Genomic DNA, 24,199 nt, shown 5'->3' on the forward strand with positions numbered 1-24,199 from the left:
TAAGCTCATAAAGAAGACTGGTGCTGTTCTGAGAATGCTCTGGAACCTCTGGAGATGATTGTGCAAAGAAGAGCATTATGGAAAACCCTGAGCATGTTCTTCATGACATGAAACAACAATGTTTTCAGTCAGAGGCTTCTTCAGTTTTGCTGTAATGCTGGCCGCTACAAGAGATCCTTCCTGCCCACAGCCATTAACATCTATATCTATCAAGAAACTCGTATAGTATGAGTCATAGCAATATTTAATGTCCCCTTTGGATTAATAAAGTGTTTTTGAATTGAATTTCATTGAATTCATAAAGGCTATGAAATTGTGTCAAGATTTTACCTTATCCATGCTGTTTGTTGTCTAAACAAATGTCTGAGGCCTAAATTGAACAGCAGTATTTATACTCAGATTAAATTAAATGTAGGTTCAGTCATTAGGAAAATATTTATTTGCAAAACATTTTTAAAAACATATATCATTTTTTTGCCCATCACAGTTATGCACTGCTTTGTCTGTCACAAAAAATAACGATGAAATACATTAAAGTTTGCAGTGGTAATATGACTAAATGTGAAAAAGTTCAAGGAGTATGAATACTTTTGCATGACACTGTACTTTGACAGTTTCTAAAGTTAAATCTTGAAATGGAGTCCAGGAATCTGTATTAAAACTGAGCAAAAAACATAACTGATTTGCTAATCACGTTATTAAAAACTTCTATGTTATATATTTTCTTATAGATTTCATCAAACACAGTGGAGGGAAGGATAGCAAAGAAATTGCTGTTTGTCACAACAGACTTTGCAGATATGCAGAATAAGCTCAAGGACTATTTTTATTGTTATTGTTTGAATTATTGTCTATTATTTTTCAGATAATAATTAACCTACCAGGCTATTCTCAGCCCCTTAAACCGGAAGTTTTTAGTAGTTTATTTTGAAAGCTCAGCAAGGAAATCCCCTCTCAGGTTCTTCCATCAAACGTGACGCTAAAGTGAGAGGCGGTTTAATGACCGGAGCTCTGACTCTGAAGTCAGATAAATTCATGGTAGGGGCTTTTAAATTTTCAAATGGATTCTCATGAATCCTTTGTATTTATAGCAGACTAAAATCCAAAAAACAAATGACCAGGATTATGAAATCGCTCTGATAGTCATGAGAGTTGTGAGCTTAAAAGGAACCATGACGGTAAAGGAGGAAGACGAAACACTGATGAAGGAACCGCTACAAATGTAGTCTCAACTGATCAAAAACATTTGGGTGATAATGAGAACAACGGAGATATAAACTTTAATTACTGTCAGGACCATTTTTTTTGTGTGCGCCATGCGTAAAAGATGGATACGTCGGAGTCTGCTTGTCCTGATTTTCACATTCTTCATAATTGTCTTTGTGGATTTTCAATTAAGCACCAGCAGCTTTCCCAAATTAAACGCGGCTCACCGCCCGTTACCCAGTGGGCTCCGTGGCTCCATCCTGCATGTTTCCTCCGCGGCGAAAGACGCACAGAGCTCGGTTCACAGCATTAACAAAATAGAATCCCAACCTAATGAAAATAATGGAGAAGAGTCGGTGTTTGCGGGAGCCCATGCCACTCTGCCCCAACTCAGACTGGATGACATTTACATAGCTGTAAAAACCACCGGGAGGTTCCACAAGACGCGTCTTGAACTTCTTTTGGACACATGGATCTCAAGAACCAAAGCGCATGTAAGTGTCTGTATCACTTTTCCGATTTCTAACTCAACACCGCAACTCCCCCTCACTTAAAAGCCCAAGCTTTTAGAAGACTTACTTGTTAATAAAATGGCAACAAAGTCAATTTGAACGCCTGTCATCCTTTCAAATCTGTCACCCCTTTTCAAATCAACAAACTTACATGAAAAGTTGTACATCTATTTAACCGTAACCTGTTTTTTTTTTTAATCCTTAGCATTATGAGATCAAACATGGACTGAAAGTAGTTAGACATGATAGGTGTATTAAATGTGCATTGAAAGGATTAGCCAACTGGCCCCATAGGCCATGTCTAATGATTTGAACTGGAAGTTTGCTTTGCAGCACCTTCAGCATTTCTTGTCACCCCTGGTAAAGATGTGGAAAAAACATTAAATAGATACTATATGCACAATAACATATTTATTTTGGTGTTACAGCCCTTTATTAAATATTATACATTATTTTAAGTTAATAGCATTCTTTTTAAGGGTGCAAAACTGTGACAACTTTGCCACAAAAGTAACACATTGCGACTTTACTAGGATTACTCTTTTCCTCTCTCTATATATGCATCCTTTTGTTGAGATTTAGTGAACCGTATCCCTGCATTTCAAAACAGTTAATCTGTTTATCTCATAGTGCAACATCATTAACATCATTTGCCCACCTTGGCTCTAAATGAGAAACGTTTATGCTTGGGGTCGATCCATGTCATTTGAGTTGAGTTGAGTTGGTCCAGTAATCCTCATAATTAGACTCATTTTAACAAAATACAGTTAAGAAAAAAATAAATAATCATGACTGCTGTATTGACACATTATTCCTTTTCTGCAAAAATTTAAAAGAGGTCACAAAGCATCCTTCCTTTCATTTCCTGTTTTATGTTCTTTAGAGCGAAACGACAGAGGACGGAGGCTTAAAGAAAAGTCATAATCATGAGTGAAAGAGGAAGATCTTTAAAAACAGCAACATCCTCTTTTTTTAAAAAAAACAGCAAAACACATTTTTTAAAAATCCTTGCTTTTTCTTTCCTCCCCAAAAGTTACTATTTTTCAAAATGGTTTACATTTTCAACCAGGCCAAATGCCGTCACTGGAAAACACACAAGATGCACAACTACACAAGCAAAAGTGTGCACAAAGACACAGGAAGTTTTGCAGGCAGGTTGTCTCGGCTGAGGGGAAGCAGCCACCGTGTAGTGACTGTTAACAATACTGAAACGGAAGCAGTTCACAGAACAGGAAGTAGAAACGCAGATTGGAGAACAGAATGAACCTCATCATACTTAACACCCCTTTAAAAGCACATACAGTGCCTTGCCAAAGTATTCGGCCCCCTTGAACTTTTCAACTTCTTGCCACATTTCAGGCTTCAAACATAAGGATATAAAATTCAAATTTTTTGTGAAGAATCAACAATAAGTGGGACACAATTGTGAAATGGAATGAAATTTATTGGATGTGTCAAACTTGTTTAACAAATAAAAAACTGAAAAGTGGGGCGTGCAATATTATTCGGCCCCCTTGCGTTAATACTTTGTAGCGCCACTTTTTGCTGCAATTACAGCTGTAAGTCTCTTGGGGTATGTCTCTATCAGTTTTGCACATCGAGAGACTGAAATTCTTGCCCATTCTTCCTTGTAAAACAGCTGGAGCTCAGTGAGGTCGGATGGAGAGCGTTCGTGAACAGCAGTCTTCAGCTCTTTCCACAGATTCTCAATTGGATTCAGGTCTGGACTTTGACTTGGCCATTCCAACACCTGGATACGTTTATTTGTGAACCATTCCATTGTAGATTTGGCTATATGTTTTGGATCATTGTCTTGTTGGAAGATAAATCTCCGTCCCAGTCTCAGGTCTCTTGCAGACTCCAACAGGTTTTCTTCCAGAATGGTCCTGTATTTGGCCCCATCCATCTTCCCATCAATTTTGACCATCTTCCCTGTCCCTGCTGACGAAAAGCAGGCCCAAACCATGATGCTGCCACCACCATGTTTGACAGTGGGGATGGTGTGTTCAGGGTGATGAGCTGTGTTGCTTTTACGCCAAACATATCGTTTTGCATTGTGGCCAAACAGATCGATTTTGGTTTCATCTGACCAGAGCACCTTCTTCCACATGTTTGGTGTGTCTCCCAGGTGGCTTGTGGTAAACTTTAAACGAGACTTTTTATGGATATCTTTGAGAAATGGCTTTCTTTTTGCCACTCTTCCATAAAGGCCAGATTTGTGCAGTGTACGACTGATTGTTGTCCTATGGACAGACTCTCCCACCTCAGCTGTAGATCTCTGCAGTTCATCCAGAGTGATCATAGGCTTCTTGGCTGCATCTCTGATCAGTTTTCTCCTTGTTTGAGATGAAAGTTTAGAGGGACGGCCGGGTCTTGGTAGATTTGCAGTAGTCTGATACTCCTTCCATTTCATTATGATTGCGTGCACAGTGCTCCTTAGGATGTTTAAAGCTTGGGAAATCTTTTTGTATCCAAATCCGGCTATAAACCTGTCCACAACAGTATCTCGGACCTGCCTGGTGTGTTCCTTGGTCTTCATGATGCTCTCTGTGCTTTAAACAGAACCCTGAGACTATCACAGAGCAGGTGCATTTATACGGAGACTTGATTACACACAGGTGGATTCTATTTATCATCATCAGTCATTTGGGACAACATTGGATCATTCAGAGATCCTCACTGAACGTCTGGAGTGAGTTTGCTGCACTGAAAGTAAAGGGGCCGAATAATATTGCACGCCCCACTTTTCAGTTTTTTATTTGTTAAAAACGTTTGACACATCCAATAAATTTCAATCCACTTCACGATTGTGTCCCACTTGTTGTTGATTCTTCACAAAAAATTAGAATTTTATATCTTTGTGTTTGAAGCCTGAAATGTGACAAAAGGTTGAAAAGTTCAAGGGGGCAGAAATTGTATATAACACATCAGACATGTTCTGCCCAGATAATGTTCCAACAACAAAGTTGCCAGAACTCCCAAGCCAGGGTTGCAACAACAGAATGATGTAATTTGTTTCGCGCAGCCCTGGAAGAGAGAAATAAATGTCTCTGTTCTTGTGGAGCATGTTTGGGCCTTCGTTGCCAGTTAGAGTGAACTCTTGTTGGCAGTTGCAGCTGCCATGGGTGGCACAACCATGTATCAGGATAATGTGACAATCACTTTTTCAACTAGGGCATATTACATCATGAGCATGGATGTCGCCTGGATTTCTGGCTTTAAAGAAAGGATTTAAACATACTTTTTCCAGGGTGGGATGATTATTTATTATAGAATGTTTACACACAAGAATTGGGTGGAGAGAAGTTGGAAACTATTAAGGATTTTCTTTAAGCTACAGGGTCATAGTTATGTACATACAGGCTCAAATATACACATACAACCCCAGTAAAATGTCTTGAGGCAAGTTACAGCCAAAAATATGGTTTCTGTAGCCATCAAAATCTGATTACTTTTTGGTGAAGTTTAAATTAATTAATCGGTGTACTTTGCCACGGCACGACTGTAAAGCTTCGGCCACATTTTTTCATTGTGTTGGGGTTGATGTTGGGGCCATCCAGGAAGCTTAGTGTTAGTAAGGTTCTATCTATATCTGTGTTAGAATCTATTTTAATTAGCTTTTGAGATCATTATCTTGATGAAACCACCAATTGCGTCCAGGCTTGAACAGTGGTTGGTCATACAGAGCAAAATGAAATAATTTGGTGATTGTTCTCCATCTTCTTATTCTAGCCACTATGTGTAAGGCATCAATACCACTGCCAGTGAAACAGCACTGCAGCATGGTGCTACCACTACCATGCTCGACAGTTGGTACTGTGTTCTTTGGTTTGAAACTCCCACTTAGACTCCTCTGAACTACCTCTTATGATTGCAGCCAAATGGCTCATCTTTGCTCCAGAAGGCATTTGACTTGTCCATACAAATAGTTGCACATTTTAGTCAAGCTTGACGGCATTAACTTCAGATGGGGACTTCTTTCTAGCTCAGTGTTGTCACAGTCGATGTTAAGTTTGCTTCAGTGGTGTTTGAGCTATGGTGGTTTCTGTGTTGTTATTGAAAATCTCCACAAATTATCTTCTCTCCGAGAGTAACAGTGTGTGCATCATTGTTTTTACAAGGCGCTGTGGGCCAACATTTTGCCGTGAGCCCATACCTAATTTTTCTATATTAGTTTTAGAAAACCCTACAAAAATATCAGTTTTTTTCCCAAGGGGATCTAATGATGGTAGGAATTGTTGTGGGGTTGTCAGTCATGATGAAGATTTGTCTTATTAGTTCTCTTCTTTGCTCAGCTTAACTGACCAAGGATTGACAGGGGATGGAATCAGCCCTCTAAACCGAACGAGAAAAAGAAGAATCTACATACTGCAATAAATGACAATGCTTGGAGCAAGAGACAGGATTAAAATGAAAGTTGCTTTCACTTTTCACAGTTAATAGTTTAGTCGATAGCAGAATTTGTATCTTATACTTAATGCAGCAAGAAATCGTAATTAACATACAAGCACATGGACACATTAAGTACTGGTCTGGTGTCATGTGGATATTTTATTAAGTCTATAAAGGTTTGCACATGAACATACATATATTATTACTTTTCTGTAATTTCACAACAAAAAAAACCAAAACTTTTTCCTTTGTCTGTCAGTTGTCCAGTCAGTAGGAATGTTCAAGCCCCTGTTGTATGCACAGTGTAGGTAAATGTGACACCAGGAGTGGCTGAAGTTGGTGTCCAGATCACATTTGTGACTCAGCTAAATTAAAGGACAATTTCATTGTTTTAGGGAGATTGAATTCCATTTAAGCATTTTTTTAAACAAATCTGTTTAGACTGGTCAGACCTCAGCTACATTATACTATACTGAACACTGCGTTTTATTTGAAGTAAAATTGTAAATGTATAAAACCTCCCTACTATTTCTAAACGCACACAAAAAAAGAGTATTTTTAATAAGACCAGGGTGATAAGTTCTATATAACAGCTGGTTAACCCTGGAGTGAGTTATTTTACAGTAATGTTTTCTGCATATTCTGCAATTCAAAGTAAGATTAATTCACTAGTTTTTATCATATGTGTTTATCTACTCAACTAATGATCAAGCATAACAAAAAAGATCTAGTAAAATAAGTTTGCAACCTCAAATAAAGTTAATGCATGTGTACTAACATGCATATTGCATCTTGTTGTATTTGAAATAGCATTATCTAAAGCTAGATGGAAGCATTTAAATTGATACATATGGGTGACAAAAAAGTTTTTTTATTTTCTTTTTATCACCATCAGAATATTTTCATATCACAAACACATTTTATGATTTTGGGTTATTATAAACCATATAACGTTTCGTAATTTGGAATTATACATCTCTCAAGTAAAATAATACACCATTAGACTTTTTTCCTCTTTTTCCAACATATATCATTGTCAAATATTGCCAGTTTCTTTAGCTAAATGTATTCAATCTATTTTACCTTTAATTATAGGTTTGTCATCATGTTGATTAAATCCTAATCAGTGCGCTGGAAACTTTGTAAATTTGATAAATTTGATAAATCAGCAGATTCAATTCAAAACAAAATAATTTTTGTTTTAGGGGAACACACATTTCATTTATTCACTAAATTTTGCAGTTGTAATTTTGACGATATACACCAGTCAAAAGTTTTAGACACGCTTTCTCATTTCATGGTTTTCTTTATGTTTATGACTATTTTCATTGTACGTAGATTTTCACCGAAGGCATCAAAACTGTGAATGAACACATATGGAATTATGTAGCAAACAAAAAATTGTGAAACAATTTCAAATATGTTTTATATTTTAAATTCCTTAAAGCAGCCGCCCTTTGCTGTGATGACTGAAATATTAACCTTTGGCCATCTCTTTGTGAACCTCGGGGAAGTTCTTCAAGACTCTTTTCGAAAACTATTTCAGGTGACCTCCTCATGAAGCTCATGGAGAGAATGCTAAGGGTGCAAAGCAGTCATCAAAGAAGAATCTAAAATATAAGAAGTATCTAAAATATAAAAAAATTTTCACAGTTATTTCACCCTTTTTGTATATATAAATATGTAATATTATCACACCTATAGATTAAATAGTCAGTCAGTCATTTTCTACCACTTATTCCATAGTGGGTCACAGGGGAGCTTGTGCCTATCTCCAGCAGTCTATGGGCGAGAGGCAGGGTACACCCTGGACAGGTTGCCAGTCCATCGCAGGGCAACACACAAACAACCACATTCATTCATACACCTAAGGGCAATTTAGAGTTACCAATTAACCTAACAGGCATGTCTTTGGACTGTGGGAGGAAACCGGAGTACCCGGTGAGAACCCACACATGCACAGGGAGAACATGCAAACTCCATGCAGAAAGACCCCCGGGTGGGAATTGATCCCAGGACCTTTTTGCTGCAAGGCAACAGTGCTACCAACTGCACCACCGTGCAGCCACTTAAAAATAATTGTTTTATCCTAAATCTTTTGTCAAGCTTGCTAAACATTAGAGAAAGTCTTCATCAACATATATGGAATGCAATTTTCAAGGTTCTTCTATTTGAGCCAATACATTAGTTACCGTTTGTTTTTATGTTATCTAACAGGTGATTTGTCTTAGTCTGAGGTTATTTATTGCCTCACTGGCAGAGACAAACGCACTGAACGCACTAAACAATTCAGCTTGACGAACTGTGCAAATAAAGTCATTTCCTCAAACCCTTGGAGCAAACCTCATCAGTTTCTGAGACCTGCAGACCTTAAAGATTCAGCTCTTCACTTTCACGCTGGATCAGTTTTGAGTTATGGAAAAAAAAAAAGCACAACAATGTTTGTTGAATGTTTTAAGCGTTTAGGAAATATGTTAAATCAAGACAGCGGTGTTTTTCTCGAAGTAGTTGTTGAACAAACATAACATTATTGTCATTATGTTTCTCAATTTGTTTTATTATTAAACAATTTCTTTGTTTTTCTGCTAAAAATATATTTAAGTATACAAAACAAAACCATATTATCTATAAAAAAGAAAACAAACAAAGAAATATAAAGAAAATTAGTTTTTATCCTACTTATACATATGCAACATAACGTGCTAAATGTATAATGTATGAATATGCTCTAAGATATATATTAACAGTCAGGTTTTCAACTTTTGAATCCTACCTTTTTACAGGAAGATGTTCTTTTACTCTGTCAGAACACAACAGAGCTACTATTTCATCCTGATTTGGTTGTTTTTTTTACCTCTGGTTTTTCGGGAGGCCTATAAGGAAGTTATGTTCATACATAAGTGTACGACGACTGCATACTATTATGAACTACAAAGACAATGGCATTTATTATTACATAGATTACTTTGAGAATTAAATCCGCTTGATTTGGAATTTCTTGTTTTTAGGGAAATTTTGTCCCACCAGATGTCACTATTGCACTACTGTTTTATTTTGTTAACGTGTTTGTCTGATTGAGTGGAAATAAGAGAAATAGGTAGGAATCTCAATGTGTGATTTAAGTTTTATTATCTGGTAAATATGAGACTGATTCAGCCAAGTAACGCTCCTTGGAGCGGCTTCTGACTGTGTGTGTTTCCGTATGCTATGTGTTGTCATGCTGTTCATTGTTCAAGCTGATGTTAGGGAATAGTATTAATATTTCACTGTATAGACTTCACGTGAAAGTACATCATTTCTCTGAGCATTATAATTTAAATAATTGTGCCCTAATTGGAACATGTTTTAGATGAAAATAAAGAATAACTACTAATCAAACCTGTATGAATAAGTACACTAATATCTCTTTGTTTTTCTGCTTAGACATTCATTTTCACAGACAAAGAGGATGAAGAATTAAGTTCAAAAGGTAAGTAGATATTACACAGTTTTATGAAGTACACTTTGATAAACATCTATAGGGCCTTCTTAAAGTACTCATATACCTTGACAACTTGATAGATTTTGTCATTTTACAACCAGACCAACACAAAGTAGTGCATGATTTTTGAAGTGGAAGGAAAAAACATGGTTTCAACATCTTTTTGCAAATAAAAATCCAAAAAGACTGTGAACAGGGATTTTCAAGCCATGCTACAGATTTTTAATTGAATTTAGATCTGGACTTTGACTGGGCCATTTTAACACATGAATATGCTTTGATCTAAACCATTCCAATTTATCTCTAGGTGTATGTTTATAGTTGTTGTGAACAGAAGGTAAACCTCTGCCCAGGGCCCAGGTTCAAGTATTTCACTGCCTCCAAGAGATTTTCTTCTAAGATTGTCATGTATTCAACTCCATCCATCTTCCTATTCACTTTAACCAGCTTCTTTGTACCTACTAAAGAAAAGCATATCCACAGCATGATGGCTGCATGTTAGACAGTGGGGGAGGCATTGTCAGGGTGGAGTGAAGTGTTTTCCTTTTAACCACAAATAGCATTCTCACATTTGTGCATATATTTACTAATTAGTTGACTTCTGAAGACAATTGTTTGCTAAAGACAATTGGTTTTATTCATGTTTTCCATTGTATTTTCATTCCACTTCACTTTTATGCATTATTTTGAGTTGGTCGATCAAACAAATTCCCAATAAAATCCATAAAGGTTTGTGGTTGTAAGTTACAGCTCAAGAGGTATGAATACTTTTGTAGGGCATTGTATATACAGTATTTCTCTAGACGCTCTTGGACACAACTAACATATCTGCTAAATATTGTCTTGTCTGCCTTCTATGAATCTTTTGGGCACAAAACATTCTTAAAGCAACAGAATGAGCATTTACTTTTTTCAGCATGACAGGCGCACAAAGGCACGTCAGTCTGAATTTGAAGGACATTCACCTGCATGTACACAATGTGCCCCTAAACCCTACAACCTTGCAATCCACTCTTGCACATTTGCTACATGCGATGATGCAGAGGCAGATTTACTGCTTGACATCCGCTGTAATGCTTGAAACAGGCTCCTCATCTCTAGCCAGCTTCTCATTTCTAGTCTATTTCGCCAGCTGATATGACAGCTAATGGATGGTCAATTTAAACACAAAGTGCCAGGCCAGACCTCATCACCCTAAATCAGTGACTGACTGCGAGTAAATGGAAGCAGATCACTGCCGCTGGGGCCTAAAAATCATGTGGAGAGGTTTTAAGCAGAAAACTTAATTTAGAATCACACTTGTCTAATGTTTTTGTGCCAATATATATATTTTTTTGTTTATTAACCAATTTTCTTATTCTTTGTTTAAGTAATTACATGATTTTTATGTTTATCTTTCTATTATTTTCTCAGTCATCCTTTCACTTCCTTTAATTTATTATGGTACTTTTATGCCCTGTCGTCACGGAGACAAGCTTAGGTAGTTCCGTAAAGGTATTCTGTCATTTAGGTGTTGCGTCCTCACGGATCTGGGGTTTTAGGAGACCAAAAATGATGATTTTTGAAATCGGGGTAACAATGGAACAAACAGATTTTTCTAAGTGAAAAACAGAATCAGGAAGTTGTTCTGTCTTTCATACCTTCCTTCTCCCGTCCTTCTTTCAGCCTGCCTCTTTCGCCCTCTGTCCAGGTTATAACATGGAGGTAACTGGGTGCCAGACGGATCACAGTCAGCAGGCTCTGTCCTGCAAGATGTCTGCCGAGTATGACGGCTTCATGGCCTCAGACAAGAGGTGAGACCTAATACAATTCACGGATCAAACAGCTTACAGTTGAATTAAAGATGGGATTAACAACTGAAGATTCAGTGATCACTACAGGGAAATCAAAATATCCCAGAAGAAGAAATAAATCAAGAAGTAATTAAAATAAATAATTAATTAAAATAGGTTTAATAATGTAAGACGAGTCGTTTTTTTTTGTTTCACCTTTGAACTCTCACGTGGAAGCCATTTTTCTCAGTGTTTTCCTTTTTCTCATTGTGAAATTAATGAACACCAACCTTAACTGAGGCAAGTGAGGCGTTTTTTACATATTGCTTTAGGTTGTTGTGACCTCCTGGATGAGTTATTGATGCTGTCTGGGAGTAATTTAGGTGGGCTGTCATTGTTTGATGTTTTCTGTATTTGTGGAAAATGGCTCCTACTATGATCTGCTGGAGTCTCAAAACCTTAGAAATAGCTTTGCAACCCTTTTTAGGCTAATAGATGTTAATTACTTTCTTGTCATCAGTTAAATGTCTTTATATTGAGTTATGATCTGTTGCTTTTTTAGCTTTTCTTAGCCATTTTCATATTGTCATACAGGTCTTATTTAAGTGACTTCTTGATTCTGCAGGTCTGGCAGTAATCATGCCTGGGTGTGGCAAGTGAAATTGAACTAAAAGACGTGATTCATTATGGTAGTGGGGCAATTATATTTTCTCATAGAGCAAGGTTGGTTTGGATAGTTTTTTTTCCTTAATAAAAACAAAAGACATCTGTAAAGGGGCAAATATTTTACCACGTATTAAAACGTAGCTCCTATATTATCCTATCGTAATTTATAACATGTGCACTTTTTATATGCTTCAGGAGCCTCGTTTTTCATTTTGTATACACAGAACAGCTCATATTATAATATTTTAAGTATATTAAATATATATTTAAAATATATATTTTAAAATCTTCAGTAACACTCCAGTATTTGCTTTTATTACCAGCCTAAATTTGCATTAGATAGCACACATACAGATAAAGGCGCCTCAACAGTATATTGGAAAAATGAAATATTTGTTTTATTTGTGGAAAATACTTTATAATTCAACAGCTTGTGCTTGGTTTGTGACTAAGGCCCTGACAACTGTCTCATTATAACGATGGCAGAGGAAATTAAAGAGTTTTTTTCCAGTTTGGTTATAACACAAACTCAGTAAACATCCCTAGTTTCACTGAAGTCCCGCAGAAGTGGAGACTAAAGCTGTTTGGTTTGGAATGTGGCCCTTGTCAACATTAGTATGGCAGTGGGAAAAAAAGTCATGATTTTAATTTGGAACCAGCAGATTTATTACTTGGACTCTGATGTTGTGGATTTTTAGTTTGAATTGAGCCTCTGCCATTACGTTCAATTATTGGAATGGGAGAAGTGTATCAAGCTGCTTGATTGCTGAGTTTAATATGGTGAAAAAATATACTTGGATGACAGAGGGAAACCCAGAATAAAAATAGCTTTATAGTGAGAATTGCTCTGTAAAAATGTTATGTTCTTCCAGAGCTTTTATGAGGGTCCAGACCCATTTAACAACACTTGAAGGCAGAGAATTGTTACAACCTCTACTTGTACAACTGTATGTCATTAAATTAAAACAAGTTTTCCAACATTTTGTTGTCAGGCCTCCCCACGTTTTATTAAAGATATAACATGGAGAAGAAATAGCCCTCTAGTTTTCTAGAAGAAAGTTACGTTCTGCTGAAAAGTTGCAACATTTTTAAAGAATGAATGATAACATTTTCCAGCTGGTATTATCATTAGAGAAGATGAGAGCTAAAGTTTGAATCAAATGAAGAAGTGTGCTCTTTGAGCTAGGTTATTCAGAAAATATATTTTAAAGTCTAAATATAGTGTCGTTTGGATGGTTGCATTCACTCATCATCAATGTCATATTTCTTTTAGGGTTTTAATGATTTGTTTGAAATGTTTTTTTGAATGTGATCCAATAAAAAAAACCTTCAATGAATTTGAGGTTTTTTTTTTTATTGTCCCAGTCACCCAGTCCTTGTTCACTGGGTGAACAAGGACTGGGTGATTTTATTGGAAATTTCACACATACAACCCTAATAATATTTGGATAAGTGTCCTTTAGCTTGTAACATATTTCTGGTTGGATATTTGATCACTCTTCTTGGCAGAATTGGTCAGGCTCATTCACCTAAGATGGTTTCCTGCTAAGGACTCAATTTCGAGGCATAGTCCATACATTTTTAACAATATTGAAAATGTTTTTTATTCTGTTTTATTCATTCCCAAACCAGTTTTTATTTGTGTTTGGTATCGTTGTCCTGTTGGAACACCCAACTGTATCAAAGTTTTTTCATCCTCTCCTAAACTGTTATCTCCAATTAAAACGAAAGCTGATTAGGATGTCAAGGAACAACCAAGGAGCCTGTTATTCATAAACTAGGTGATGTTGGGACACCAGTGTTACTGTCATGGTGGTGATCACATCATGTTAAAGGTCTAGTTATAGGTCAACTAGCAGCTGGTTTTAACAATCAACTAGCAGTTAATTGTTTATTATTGATTGCTACATCAAACAAAGTGGGTAGAATTAACAAAAAGGAGGAATACCTTTAAGTTCTTCCAACTTCACCATAAATAAACAGCTAGATGGTTAAAAGTTGGACTCAGCAAATCTCAAACCTACTTCAATGTATGGACTAGGCTAAGATAAGATAAGTGTTTTAATTTGCATATACAAGAACGTTCTTGAAAAACTGCATGGTTTGTGTGCAAATTGTTAGGGGATATTAAATCAAATATTACTGGGGGGATCATGTACATGTTTGAGCCTGTATGTATAATATTGACCCTGTTTGGTTTAACTGTTGGAAACTTGTGTACCCAATTATTGTTCTTCTAAATTATGTAGCTATTTTGGTCAAAATTACCCTCAATAGGGTTTGGCATGAGTTTGCTGTTTGCTAATATAACACAGTAGTATGCTGAGAACTTCACATAGTCCTCTGAAGTAATCACAGAGGAATAATTGGGGCTATATCTGCACACAGATCAGAGCTCTTGCTTGTGTTTGTTCTGTTTTTTTCCTCAAGATGAATAAGAGACAAGAAAATTACTCAATAAGAATACTCTCATATTCTTATTGAGAATAAGAAAGCAATGTTTTTTTTTTTTTTACAGCACAAGGATTTTTCTAACATACAAATTTATAGTTCTTTAGTGTTCACACAATATCAGATGCCTAGAATTAGTTTAAACCACAAATACACTGCAGCAAGAAAAGAAATACTTAGAGAGTACAGGAGGAATGAGCAAACATAGTGGAAAAGTACTTTTGAAGTCTTTAATATGCCTGGCTGGAACCATCCAAACTGCTATTTTTTTTTTCTCCTTCCAGGTGGTTTTGTCATGTAGACGACGATAACTACGTGAACCCAGGGGGTCTCCTCTCTTTGCTCTCAACCTTCCCCCAGGAAGGTGACATCTATGTGGGCAAGCCGAGTCTGGACAAACCCATCACTGCTCATAAACTACTGGACGGAAATAAAACGGTATACATACATAGTGATTACCTAATTTATTGTTCTCTGGGCTTTTTTTATTCTCTGAGCTTCAGCCCTAAAACTTGATGACCTTATCAATGTAGCAGTAAAAATGAGAAGTAAGAAAGGCAGATTAGAAATATAGCTTTTATTTAAATAAACAAGTAAATGCTCATCTCGTAGAAGGGAAATATGTGCCCAAATAAAACAAACAAACAAATAAAAACTTGAAGGTTAGTAGGATACATAAATTGTTGGTTAGAAAGTATAAATAGTTAAACAAATATAAAGGTCTTTTTAAATTCAGCCATGTCATACAATTTCTTTAAATTAAAAAACTGATTCACACAATCTGCCCAAAAAATAGTAAATAGTAAATAGTCGAAATTTTAAAAAGTAATGTTAAAATTACAGGTTCTTTTCCAATACCCATGTTCTCTTTTTCTCTTCAGCAGCCTGTTGCTTTAACCTCTATCTGATTTCCATGTTTGGTTTTGTGCCTAAATACAGTGCCCCCGATATTTATAACATACATTAAATATTGAGAAGCTCAGCTGCTGGCTGACAGTGAAAAGGTAAGTATTGAATGTGTCTTTGTGACATCAGCTCACCTGGGGTGCATTTGTGAGTGATTAGTGTCTGATTTGAAAGTACACACAAGGAACCCTGCACACAAACAATGAGGTCTCTTTGAATACACAACAGGTGTTGGGTATGGTGATAGTAATGAGCATAGATCTATTCACATCTGTGTGTGTGAAAGTTCACCACAAGCTAACAGAATTATTGCCTACATTGTGTTTAAGTGCATCATGATTTCAGTAAGCTCTCTGCACTTTTCAGTCTCTTATTCATATCTTGAAATTGCACTCTTCATCTCTTTGGTGTCATGTTCTCTGCTCTGATTGCATCCATTTATATTGAAAACAAATCTTTATTAGTCTTTGCTTCCTGTAACTCTTCTGCTCCCTCTCTTTCCTTCCTTCAATCCTTCCTTCCTTAGTTTTCATTCTCTGGATGAGAAAATAAAGACAAATGTCAGGCTCCTCCATATCCTTCTCTCTCTCTTTTTTTGCATGTTGCTGTACGTCTTTTTTTGGATTTCCTGGCTCTATTAAGAAGCAGCCGGGGGATGAAAGAAGGAATAGGGAAAAGAAAGTATAGCAAAATAAAGAAAGATAGAAAATTAAACAAATTACCACATAGGCTATGAAGAGGGAGTAAGGGAATGGTGTAAACAATTTAAAACTCAATTAAAGTAATTAATAGAAAGTATTGCATTTCTGGAAATATACAGTGCCCACAATAGTACTCATATTCCTTGAACTGCAAGGTACAGTCAGAAACTTCAGTGTATTTTAGCGGTATTTATTATGATGGACCAACACAGAATTCTGCATAACTTTGAACTGGAAGGAAAAGGATACATGGATTGTTTAAATTTCTATATAAATACAAATCTGCTGTTTGGTGTGCATTTCTATTTAATCTATGTTTAGATCAATTTATTTCCATCAACTCTGGCCAACTTCCTGGTCCCATTTATAGAAATGCATAATGCCGGCACCACAATCATTTGATGTTGGGAATGATGTTTTCAGGGTCATGTACTTTGTTAGTAAATAAGTAAACCTTATTTATATAGTACCTTTCATAGGTCAAAACACCCAAAGTTGCTTTACAATAAATAAAAGCATAAAACATAGAAGATAAAAAACATAAAAGAAAAGGTAAAGGCAGCATACACGTAACATCATACAGCATAAAAGACTAGTTAAAAGCCAGTCTTAGAAAAGTCTTCAACTGCTTTTTAAAAGAATCATCAAAATCAAGACAGCGCAAAGATGAAGGCAACACAGTCCAGAATCTTGGGGTCTTGGAATGTTAAAATGTGTACAACAAACCATTAAAAGCCTTTTACTGGGAGATCTCAGGCTGGGAAAAGAGGTGGAGGGCTCCAGAAAGTCAGAGATATAGGCAGGGGCATGACCACACAGGCCTCTAAAAGTAAAGCCTGAACATTTTTTATTTTACTTAAAAGGGACCGGTAGCCATTGTAAAGAGATTAAAACTTTGCTGTCTCTTTCGTATGTTGGTTAATAGCCTTGCAGCAACATTCTATACTGACTGAAGATGGTCAAGTTTAAACACATAAAAAGGCCATTACAACAGCCAAAATGGGATGAAATAAAAGCACGAATAATCGCCTCTTTCAGCTTTTGACACCAGAGTTCTCGAAGCTTAAAAGTGTTAGTTTTCTGCCACATATAACTATAGATATTTATATGCTATAGGTCATAAAGTATGGTTTTGGTCTCACCAGAGCACCTTTTTCCACTTGCTGTGTCCCCTACATGGCTTTTAGCAAAATGCAAATGTTGTGACTTTCTTTCAATAATTGCTATGGGCAGCATGACAGAGTCTCCCTGCTGGTTCTCTGAAGCTCCCCTAGGCATACCATGGTAATCTCTGATTATTGCTCAGCTTGCCTGGCCTATCTGTTTAGGTGGACGGCCATGCGTTGGTAGGTTAGCCATACTTTTTCAGTTTCCAGGTGATAAATTAAACTGTATTCCTTAAGATGTTCAATGCTTGGGATATTGACTTATAATCTAATTTTGCTTCAAATTTCTCCAAAACTGTATTCCTGACATCTGTGTTCTGTATGTTTTACTGTATGCTTTCCTGTATTTTCACTAATGTTCTCTAACAGACATCTAGGGCCTTCACAGATCAACTGTATTTATTCTAGATTAAACTATATACATGTGGACTGTTTTTACTAATTATGAGATTTCTGAAGACAACTGGTTGCACTACATTTTATTTAGGAATATCAGAGTAAAGGAAGTCAAATAAAAATGCATGCCACAGGTTAAAAAATTTGGTTGAAAAGTATATAGATGTTAAGATTCTGATGAAAGATGCAAATGTAGTTCTGTAGAACAGTAATTATGAGCATTCCTCAGAGAAACACGAGAGAGACTAAACATGTCTTACTGATAACACTTACTTTCAGCTGTACCGTGGAAAATCATACCACATAGTGCCAATGGGCTCTGGAAGAGTTTCATAGTGTTTCTTTCTGATGCAACTTTTTACAGTTCCACAGAAATGCATGACTTATCATATCTAAGTACTTAGGTCACTGTTAAAACTGCACAATGCTGAAAAAAAGATTATATTTCAACTGCAACAATATTCTGTTAGTTTACGCTAATGTAAAGGTGTTTGAAAGTGAATCCTGTAGTTTTATGACTGAGGTGAAAAATGAGTTTAGGATTTACTGCGTTGACAATAAATTTTCTTCATTTTATTCATGAAATGAATGTTAAAATAAGTCAGACTTCATCAAACAGACTAATGGCCTCAATAGAGATTTATGATTAATTTGTCATTAAGACATTTTAAATGCAATAAACTTAAAATACAGGTTAAAATTATTGTGTTCATATTTTTATCATCTTCTCCCAGTTGTCAGATTAAAAAAAAGATGTTTAAGATGTCAAGGAACAACCAAGGAGCTAGAAAGAAAAGAAAGAAATGTATTTATAATTCAATTGGCTACTTAGATGATGTTGAAAAAGATAGTAAATCAGAAGTAGAACTAAATTCAACATTGTTGTTAACATGTTCAAAGCCATGGGTAAAGATCAAACACAAAGAGAATATATCTATCCACAAATCTGTCTGTCTTTAAAACCTCTAAGGATACAGCAAGTAAAATTAGAATAAAAATATGGCCCAACAAATCAGAACAAAAGGGAAAACAAAAAAAAAAATATAAAAGGAACTTAAAGGAGATAAATCTCAGTCTGCTTTGTGTTAAACTCTGCCAATAAGAAACACTTTATACAGGAATAAATAAAAGTACATAATCTGCTTAAGGAAATAGGATAGAAAAAGCGTATATAGAGACGTGTCATTCATAGTAAGCTGGTCCTAAAAGACCAAGCAAATAAAAGCAATGGCAAATTCTGTCATGCATGGCATGCTTTTTTTCTTATATTTCCTAAACCTGTAATTTTCCATTTTCAGGTGTGGTATGTATGAGAAAACAGAATCTGACCATATTGGTAACATATATGTAATTATCACTGAGGATACAGGGGATATACGTATGTGTCACATATTAGATTTCTGTGTTGGTTAATCTAAGATTAAGCTTCCTTATCATTTTCCTTCATGTTTTCTGATTTAGCTGTCAGACATTTATTTTGAAACCCATATAAGATAAAAAGGATAAGAGCATATTTTCTATGTTTTTATTAAGTTAATTATATCATCATGTGTGTTGTCTGTCAGATGAATGTGCAGTTCTGGTTTGCCACAGGAGGCGCAGGTTTCTGTCTTAGTCGTAGGCTGGCTGAAAAGATGTCTCCATGGGCCAGGTATGTATGAATATAAAAGCTTGTGTGTATATTTATACTAAACTGTCATGAATAACCCTGTAAGTGTAAACCTAAGCAGCAAAAGTTGCTGCTCATGCCGATATTTGTATTGAAGGCAGGTTAAAACACGTCATCTATCAATAAATAAATAATTGCTGTCTATTAATATGGCTTAGACCAGTGGTTCAACAAACAAATCAGCTTCCATTTGAGTATACAAGCATTCACTAGTAATTTAATTGAACAGGGGTATGATGAAAACACAAATGCAATCAACTACTATTATATTGATTTTATCAGTTTGTACGTCTTTGTTCTTTTTATCTCATATCATGAATGTACTTTTACAACCATTATTTCTATCATTTTCTTTGGTCTCGTAAGAGGACCTTGGGGACCAATGATTGTTAATCTGGGAACCCTAATAGCCTGACCCAAACATTTCACAACCGCTGGCTTAGGCAGTTACTTTTTTCTAAAAAAAGAATTGCATTTTTCCCTTTATTGTCAAAAGAAATAATCTACTCAATATTTAAGAAATATACAGAAATAACAAACTGGCTTTTATCAAAGCATGCAACAAATATGACTGTCATGCTTTTCTGCAAACAGGGGTGAACAAACTGGAAAGAAACTGTTATTTTTAGCTGTGTTAATCTGCAGCATGATTTTATTAAAAAAGGAAAAAAAGAAAAACCAAATTACAAGGCAATCCAAGGTAAATCTCTGCCCTCTGCAAGGCTGTATTTATGCTTCACTCAAAGAGCTGAGACTAATGGCTGCCCAGGGCTACATGGTGGGGAATCAGTCCAAAAATATAAAGTTCTTTGGAAAAAGGTCAGCACTAAAATACAAGTAATGAATAGTTAATGGACCACAAAATGCAAATTCACCTATAATGCTCTACTAGTATAAAAGCTGAGCTCTTTTAAAAGTTTTTTGGGAGAAAGTTTTTACCTAAACAAATTATTAAAAGTTAATATCTTTCTAAAAAAATCTTTCAGTGGCTCAAACTTTGAGCGAACATCAGCCAAAATCCGTCTCCCAGACGACTGCACAGTGGGCTTTATTGTGGAGAAGATGCTGGGCATCCCTATGGTCCACTGTCCCTTTTTCCACTCCCATTTAGAAAACCTGCTTCTAATAAGTCAAATAAGCCTCCCACAACAGGTATACCTACACACATTCTGTTAAATACTGATTCAGGTGCACCTTCTCTTACTGTTATGCATATTTGCATGTGTTCAATGTAGGTAACACTGAGCTATGGGATGTTTGAGAACAAGATGAACAGCATAGAGGTAAAGGGGAGCTTTTCTAAGGAGGAGGACCCCTCCAGGTTAGTCTCCTTCCATTCATTTGTAAATGAGAAGATATGAGCAATGTCCTATTGTCTAAATTAATGTATTTAGTGTCTTTGAATTCTCCTGAAGCCTCAGGCAACAGCTGTGTGATGTCTTGAGTGGTGCACACTGCAGACTCACATTGTGTGAGAGAAATTCAGGCTGTTTCTGTGAACTGTTGAACTTCCTACCGCTTATGTATGCCAGTTTATAAAATTTTCATGTTGTTACAAAAGGTTATGGTGCTTTTACAAAAATATATCAGCTAGAAATGCATTTGAACTTTTCTTGATATTTGGCAGGTGTAAAAAATCCTTCAACTTATTTGAAGTCTCTAAAGGTTTAAAGCCAAAATGTGGGGATTTGGGTGAAAAATAAAGTGTATAGTCCCATTTTACTCACACCAATGAGAATCAGTTAAACACATGAAATATGTTGGCCAATTGCCTGCTGCCTTAGAGAAAAAAGTAGCATTTACAATTCATTGCGGGTAGAGGAAAGACAAACTTGTCTTGTCTCCTACCAGGTAACTAAACACCAAAATACTTCCATATGACTCAGTGCATAACAGATTTTTCTTCCAACACCAAACTTATCTTGTACTAAAAGTGTTTTACATGTTTGTTATCCAAGAAGTAAAATTATTAATTACAAAGAAATGTGTCATTTATTGGTATGCACAATTGGGCACTCACAGAAAAATACTTCAAATATAAACAGGTAGGTACTGTTGCAGAAGATGATTTTCTTCTTCTTCTTATTTGATCAATTTCAGCATTGTAAGGATCTGCACACTTTAACCTGAAGAACAATACATGTGAGAACACAAGTTGTTCGATTTTAGTTTCTCTGTTTTAGGTTAGGTCAGCTTAGCTAGATTTAAAGTTTGTCATTTCATAACAATAATTAAGGTTTGTCAAATTTTAACTCTGTTTCACACTGTTACCATTTTCACTATTATGTCAAAGATCACTGCCGAATGATTCTCTTAATGTGGCTTTTTACCTTGTACGGTTCTGACAAATGTGTGTCAGAGCAAGAATAAACGCCATACCCAAGGGCCTATTCCAGTTTTAATTGTCGTGCTTTTCTGAAGTAGTAAATATTTTCTTCTATTTAGAAAACTCAAACTGTGTAGGAACTTATACAGTCAATTGCAATAATATTCATAACCCTCGAACATTTTTACATTTTGTAACATTACAACAGCAAACTGTGTATTTGTGACAGACCAACACAAAGTAGTTTTGTAGTAGTAATTGTGCAGTGAAAGGAAATAAGTTTATGGGTTTTAAGCATTGCTTTAAAATAAAAGACGACGAACGAACGAACGAAAACGGTAGCGCCACAGAGTCAGTTTTACGTAAACCCACCTTTAAGTGCAATTAGACATGCGAGTCTTTTGGGGCATGCCTTTACCAGATTTTGCACTAAAAATGGATTTTTTTTCTCATTATTTGTTGCAAAATAGCTCAAACAGATTGAATGGAGCGGGTATGTTAAAAATATAATAAAGTCTTGCCATATATCCTCTGGCTATATATTTGGGATCACTTTCCTGCTTAAAAGGTAAACCTCCATTCCAGTCTCAATTCATTTGCAGCCTCTGACCTCCAGGATTGCCCTTTATTCACTCCATCCGCTTTCCTATTAACTCTGGTGATCTTACCTGTAGCTGCTAAAGCAACACATCCCCACAGCATGATCCTGCCACCACTCTTTTTCACAGTGGTGATGGTGTGTCTTCTTCCACACATGGAGTTTTGACGAAAATTCAGAATGAAAGACTCGCCTTCACCACCTCCACCTTCCAGTGACTCTTCGGTGCGTCTCCCGGCCTTCCAATCAGCATCCTGTCTGTCTGATTCTCCATCCAATCACCTTCCGACGCCTTGCTTTTAAAGGAGCTTCTACCGTGTTCATCTTCGCTTGTCAGCTGAGCTCATTCCTCCTCCACCCCACCTCCACCATCTTCCTTCACATCTACTCCTGGCTTCCTCGCTCCCTGGCCGCCAATCCACCACCAGTGTCGGATCAGGGGGAAGACATATTTAAATCTAAGCCTTACAAATGATCATCTTAGCTCATGTCATTCTCAGCATTCATGTCTTCCTCCCAGGTCCGAGCGCCAAAGAAATAACTATGTAATTTCACATCATTAAAACTTTTCTAATTGCCATCCCTCTCTTTGTGAGTCTTTTCAGACTGAAATAGCTTTTCTGTGGCTAGGCTAAACAGTTTTGGTCTCATTGTAGCTGGATTTTCTGAGGTTTTCTTTTTACTGTCCAAATTAAAGAAGCTTGAGTTGTATGTCAAGTTATAAGTATCTCTGTGTACTAATGGATCCAAACTTGCTGGAGTTAATATGACTTTACTCTGTCTTCTGCAGGTTTAGGACCGTCCACTGTATTCTGTATCCTTCTACCAGCTGGTGTCCTCCATTCACTTGAGCGGAAGCTTGTATCTTGCTGGATAAAAAGGAAAAAAATCCCCTGGATATTTTTTCTGTGCAAAAAAAAACAAAACAGATTTGTTTTCATAGAACAGTCATAGACATTGAATAGCACTGGAACTGGAACCGGGGTGGAAGCAATAATTCAGTGTGATGAAACTGTGTTCTCCAACAACTCTCCAGTTGTGTTTTGTCTCATGAATACATCGAATATCTGTATAAAGCACCCTAAAGACATTTCCTGTATTATATACTACTGTTTTTAAATAATTCTGCTAAAACAATGACTTTTTGCGTCATCTCATCTGAATGATTTTGTTAGTTTGGCATATTCTTTTAAATTTTAAGAGTTGAGTACTTAATAAAGAGAACAATGATGTGTTTATTTAGCGAAGATTTTTATGATTTGTGGCAGACATTGTTTTGTCATCCTTGCATTTTATGAACAATGTTTTAACTCAAGTGAATTGCCCTTTTTTTTAAATATTTTTAAAAGTGAATTCTGATTATGACTGTAAAGAAGGTTCATAAATCACTGCAGATTGTTATAAAATAATTAGAGCTTTTAGGGACTGAACTGACATGGTCTTCTGTGTGTTTACTGTTCTGAAGGAGATAGTGTCCTTGCACCTACAGCATGAAGTCTGTATACAATGAACTGCCTTGACTCACGTCTCCCTCAGTCAAAGCTCTCATCCTCGCTTTTATTTTCTCACTTCCTCCATTCTTCCCTCCACCCTTCCATCTGTCTCGTTTCCTGCCACCTCCTCCTTTCTGCAGCACTGTTTACGACGTGTTATCCACATTGTTGAATGCCTTGAGGTGGAATATGCCTGATAGTAAAACATTCTTCCACTCATCCTGGTTCATTTTCACCACATCGACAACAAAACACTGAAAGTATGATGATGAGAGCAAAAGACAGTCCTGGTATCCTGCTGAGAAAAAAAAGCAGCTCGCATCTGCAGGAAAATCTCATCAAGCTGGACAGGTCAGGTTCAGAATACCAACGCCACAATGATATGCACACGATCAGGCGTCAGTGTAGGAATAAACGGCAGGGGCTATGTGAAGAGTACCTGGAGAGAGTGATGACACTCCACT

The 24,199-nt window shown here is 36.3% G+C and overlaps 1 protein-coding gene across 2 annotated transcripts; it reads left to right on the plus strand.

Moving 5' to 3' along the window:
• The first annotated feature begins 978 nt into the window (after window positions 1-978).
• On the plus strand, window positions 979-23,676 carry mfng (MFNG O-fucosylpeptide 3-beta-N-acetylglucosaminyltransferase). Of its 2 annotated transcripts, XM_047366992.1 has the most exons (8): window positions 979-1,700; window positions 9,534-9,579; window positions 11,282-11,384; window positions 14,765-14,918; window positions 19,215-19,300; window positions 20,305-20,470; window positions 20,554-20,639; window positions 23,033-23,676. In XM_047366992.1, exons 1-8 carry the CDS (start codon window positions 1,317-1,319, stop codon window positions 23,091-23,093), a joined length of 1,086 nt encoding a protein of 361 aa, XP_047222948.1. In that variant the 5' UTR covers window positions 979-1,316; the 3' UTR covers window positions 23,094-23,676. The 2 variants fall into 2 exon arrangements, with proteins under 2 accessions (XP_047222948.1, XP_047222949.1); XM_047366993.1 differs by lacking the exons at window positions 979-1,700; window positions 9,534-9,579 and adding an exon at window positions 11,128-11,163 and having other exon boundaries at window positions 11,257-11,384.
• The last annotated feature ends 523 nt before the right edge of the window (window positions 23,677-24,199 follow it).

This window comes from Girardinichthys multiradiatus, chromosome 5 (genome assembly GCF_021462225.1).
Source record: "Girardinichthys multiradiatus isolate DD_20200921_A chromosome 5, DD_fGirMul_XY1, whole genome shotgun sequence".
Taxonomy (NCBI): domain Eukaryota; kingdom Metazoa; phylum Chordata; class Actinopteri; order Cyprinodontiformes; family Goodeidae; genus Girardinichthys; species Girardinichthys multiradiatus.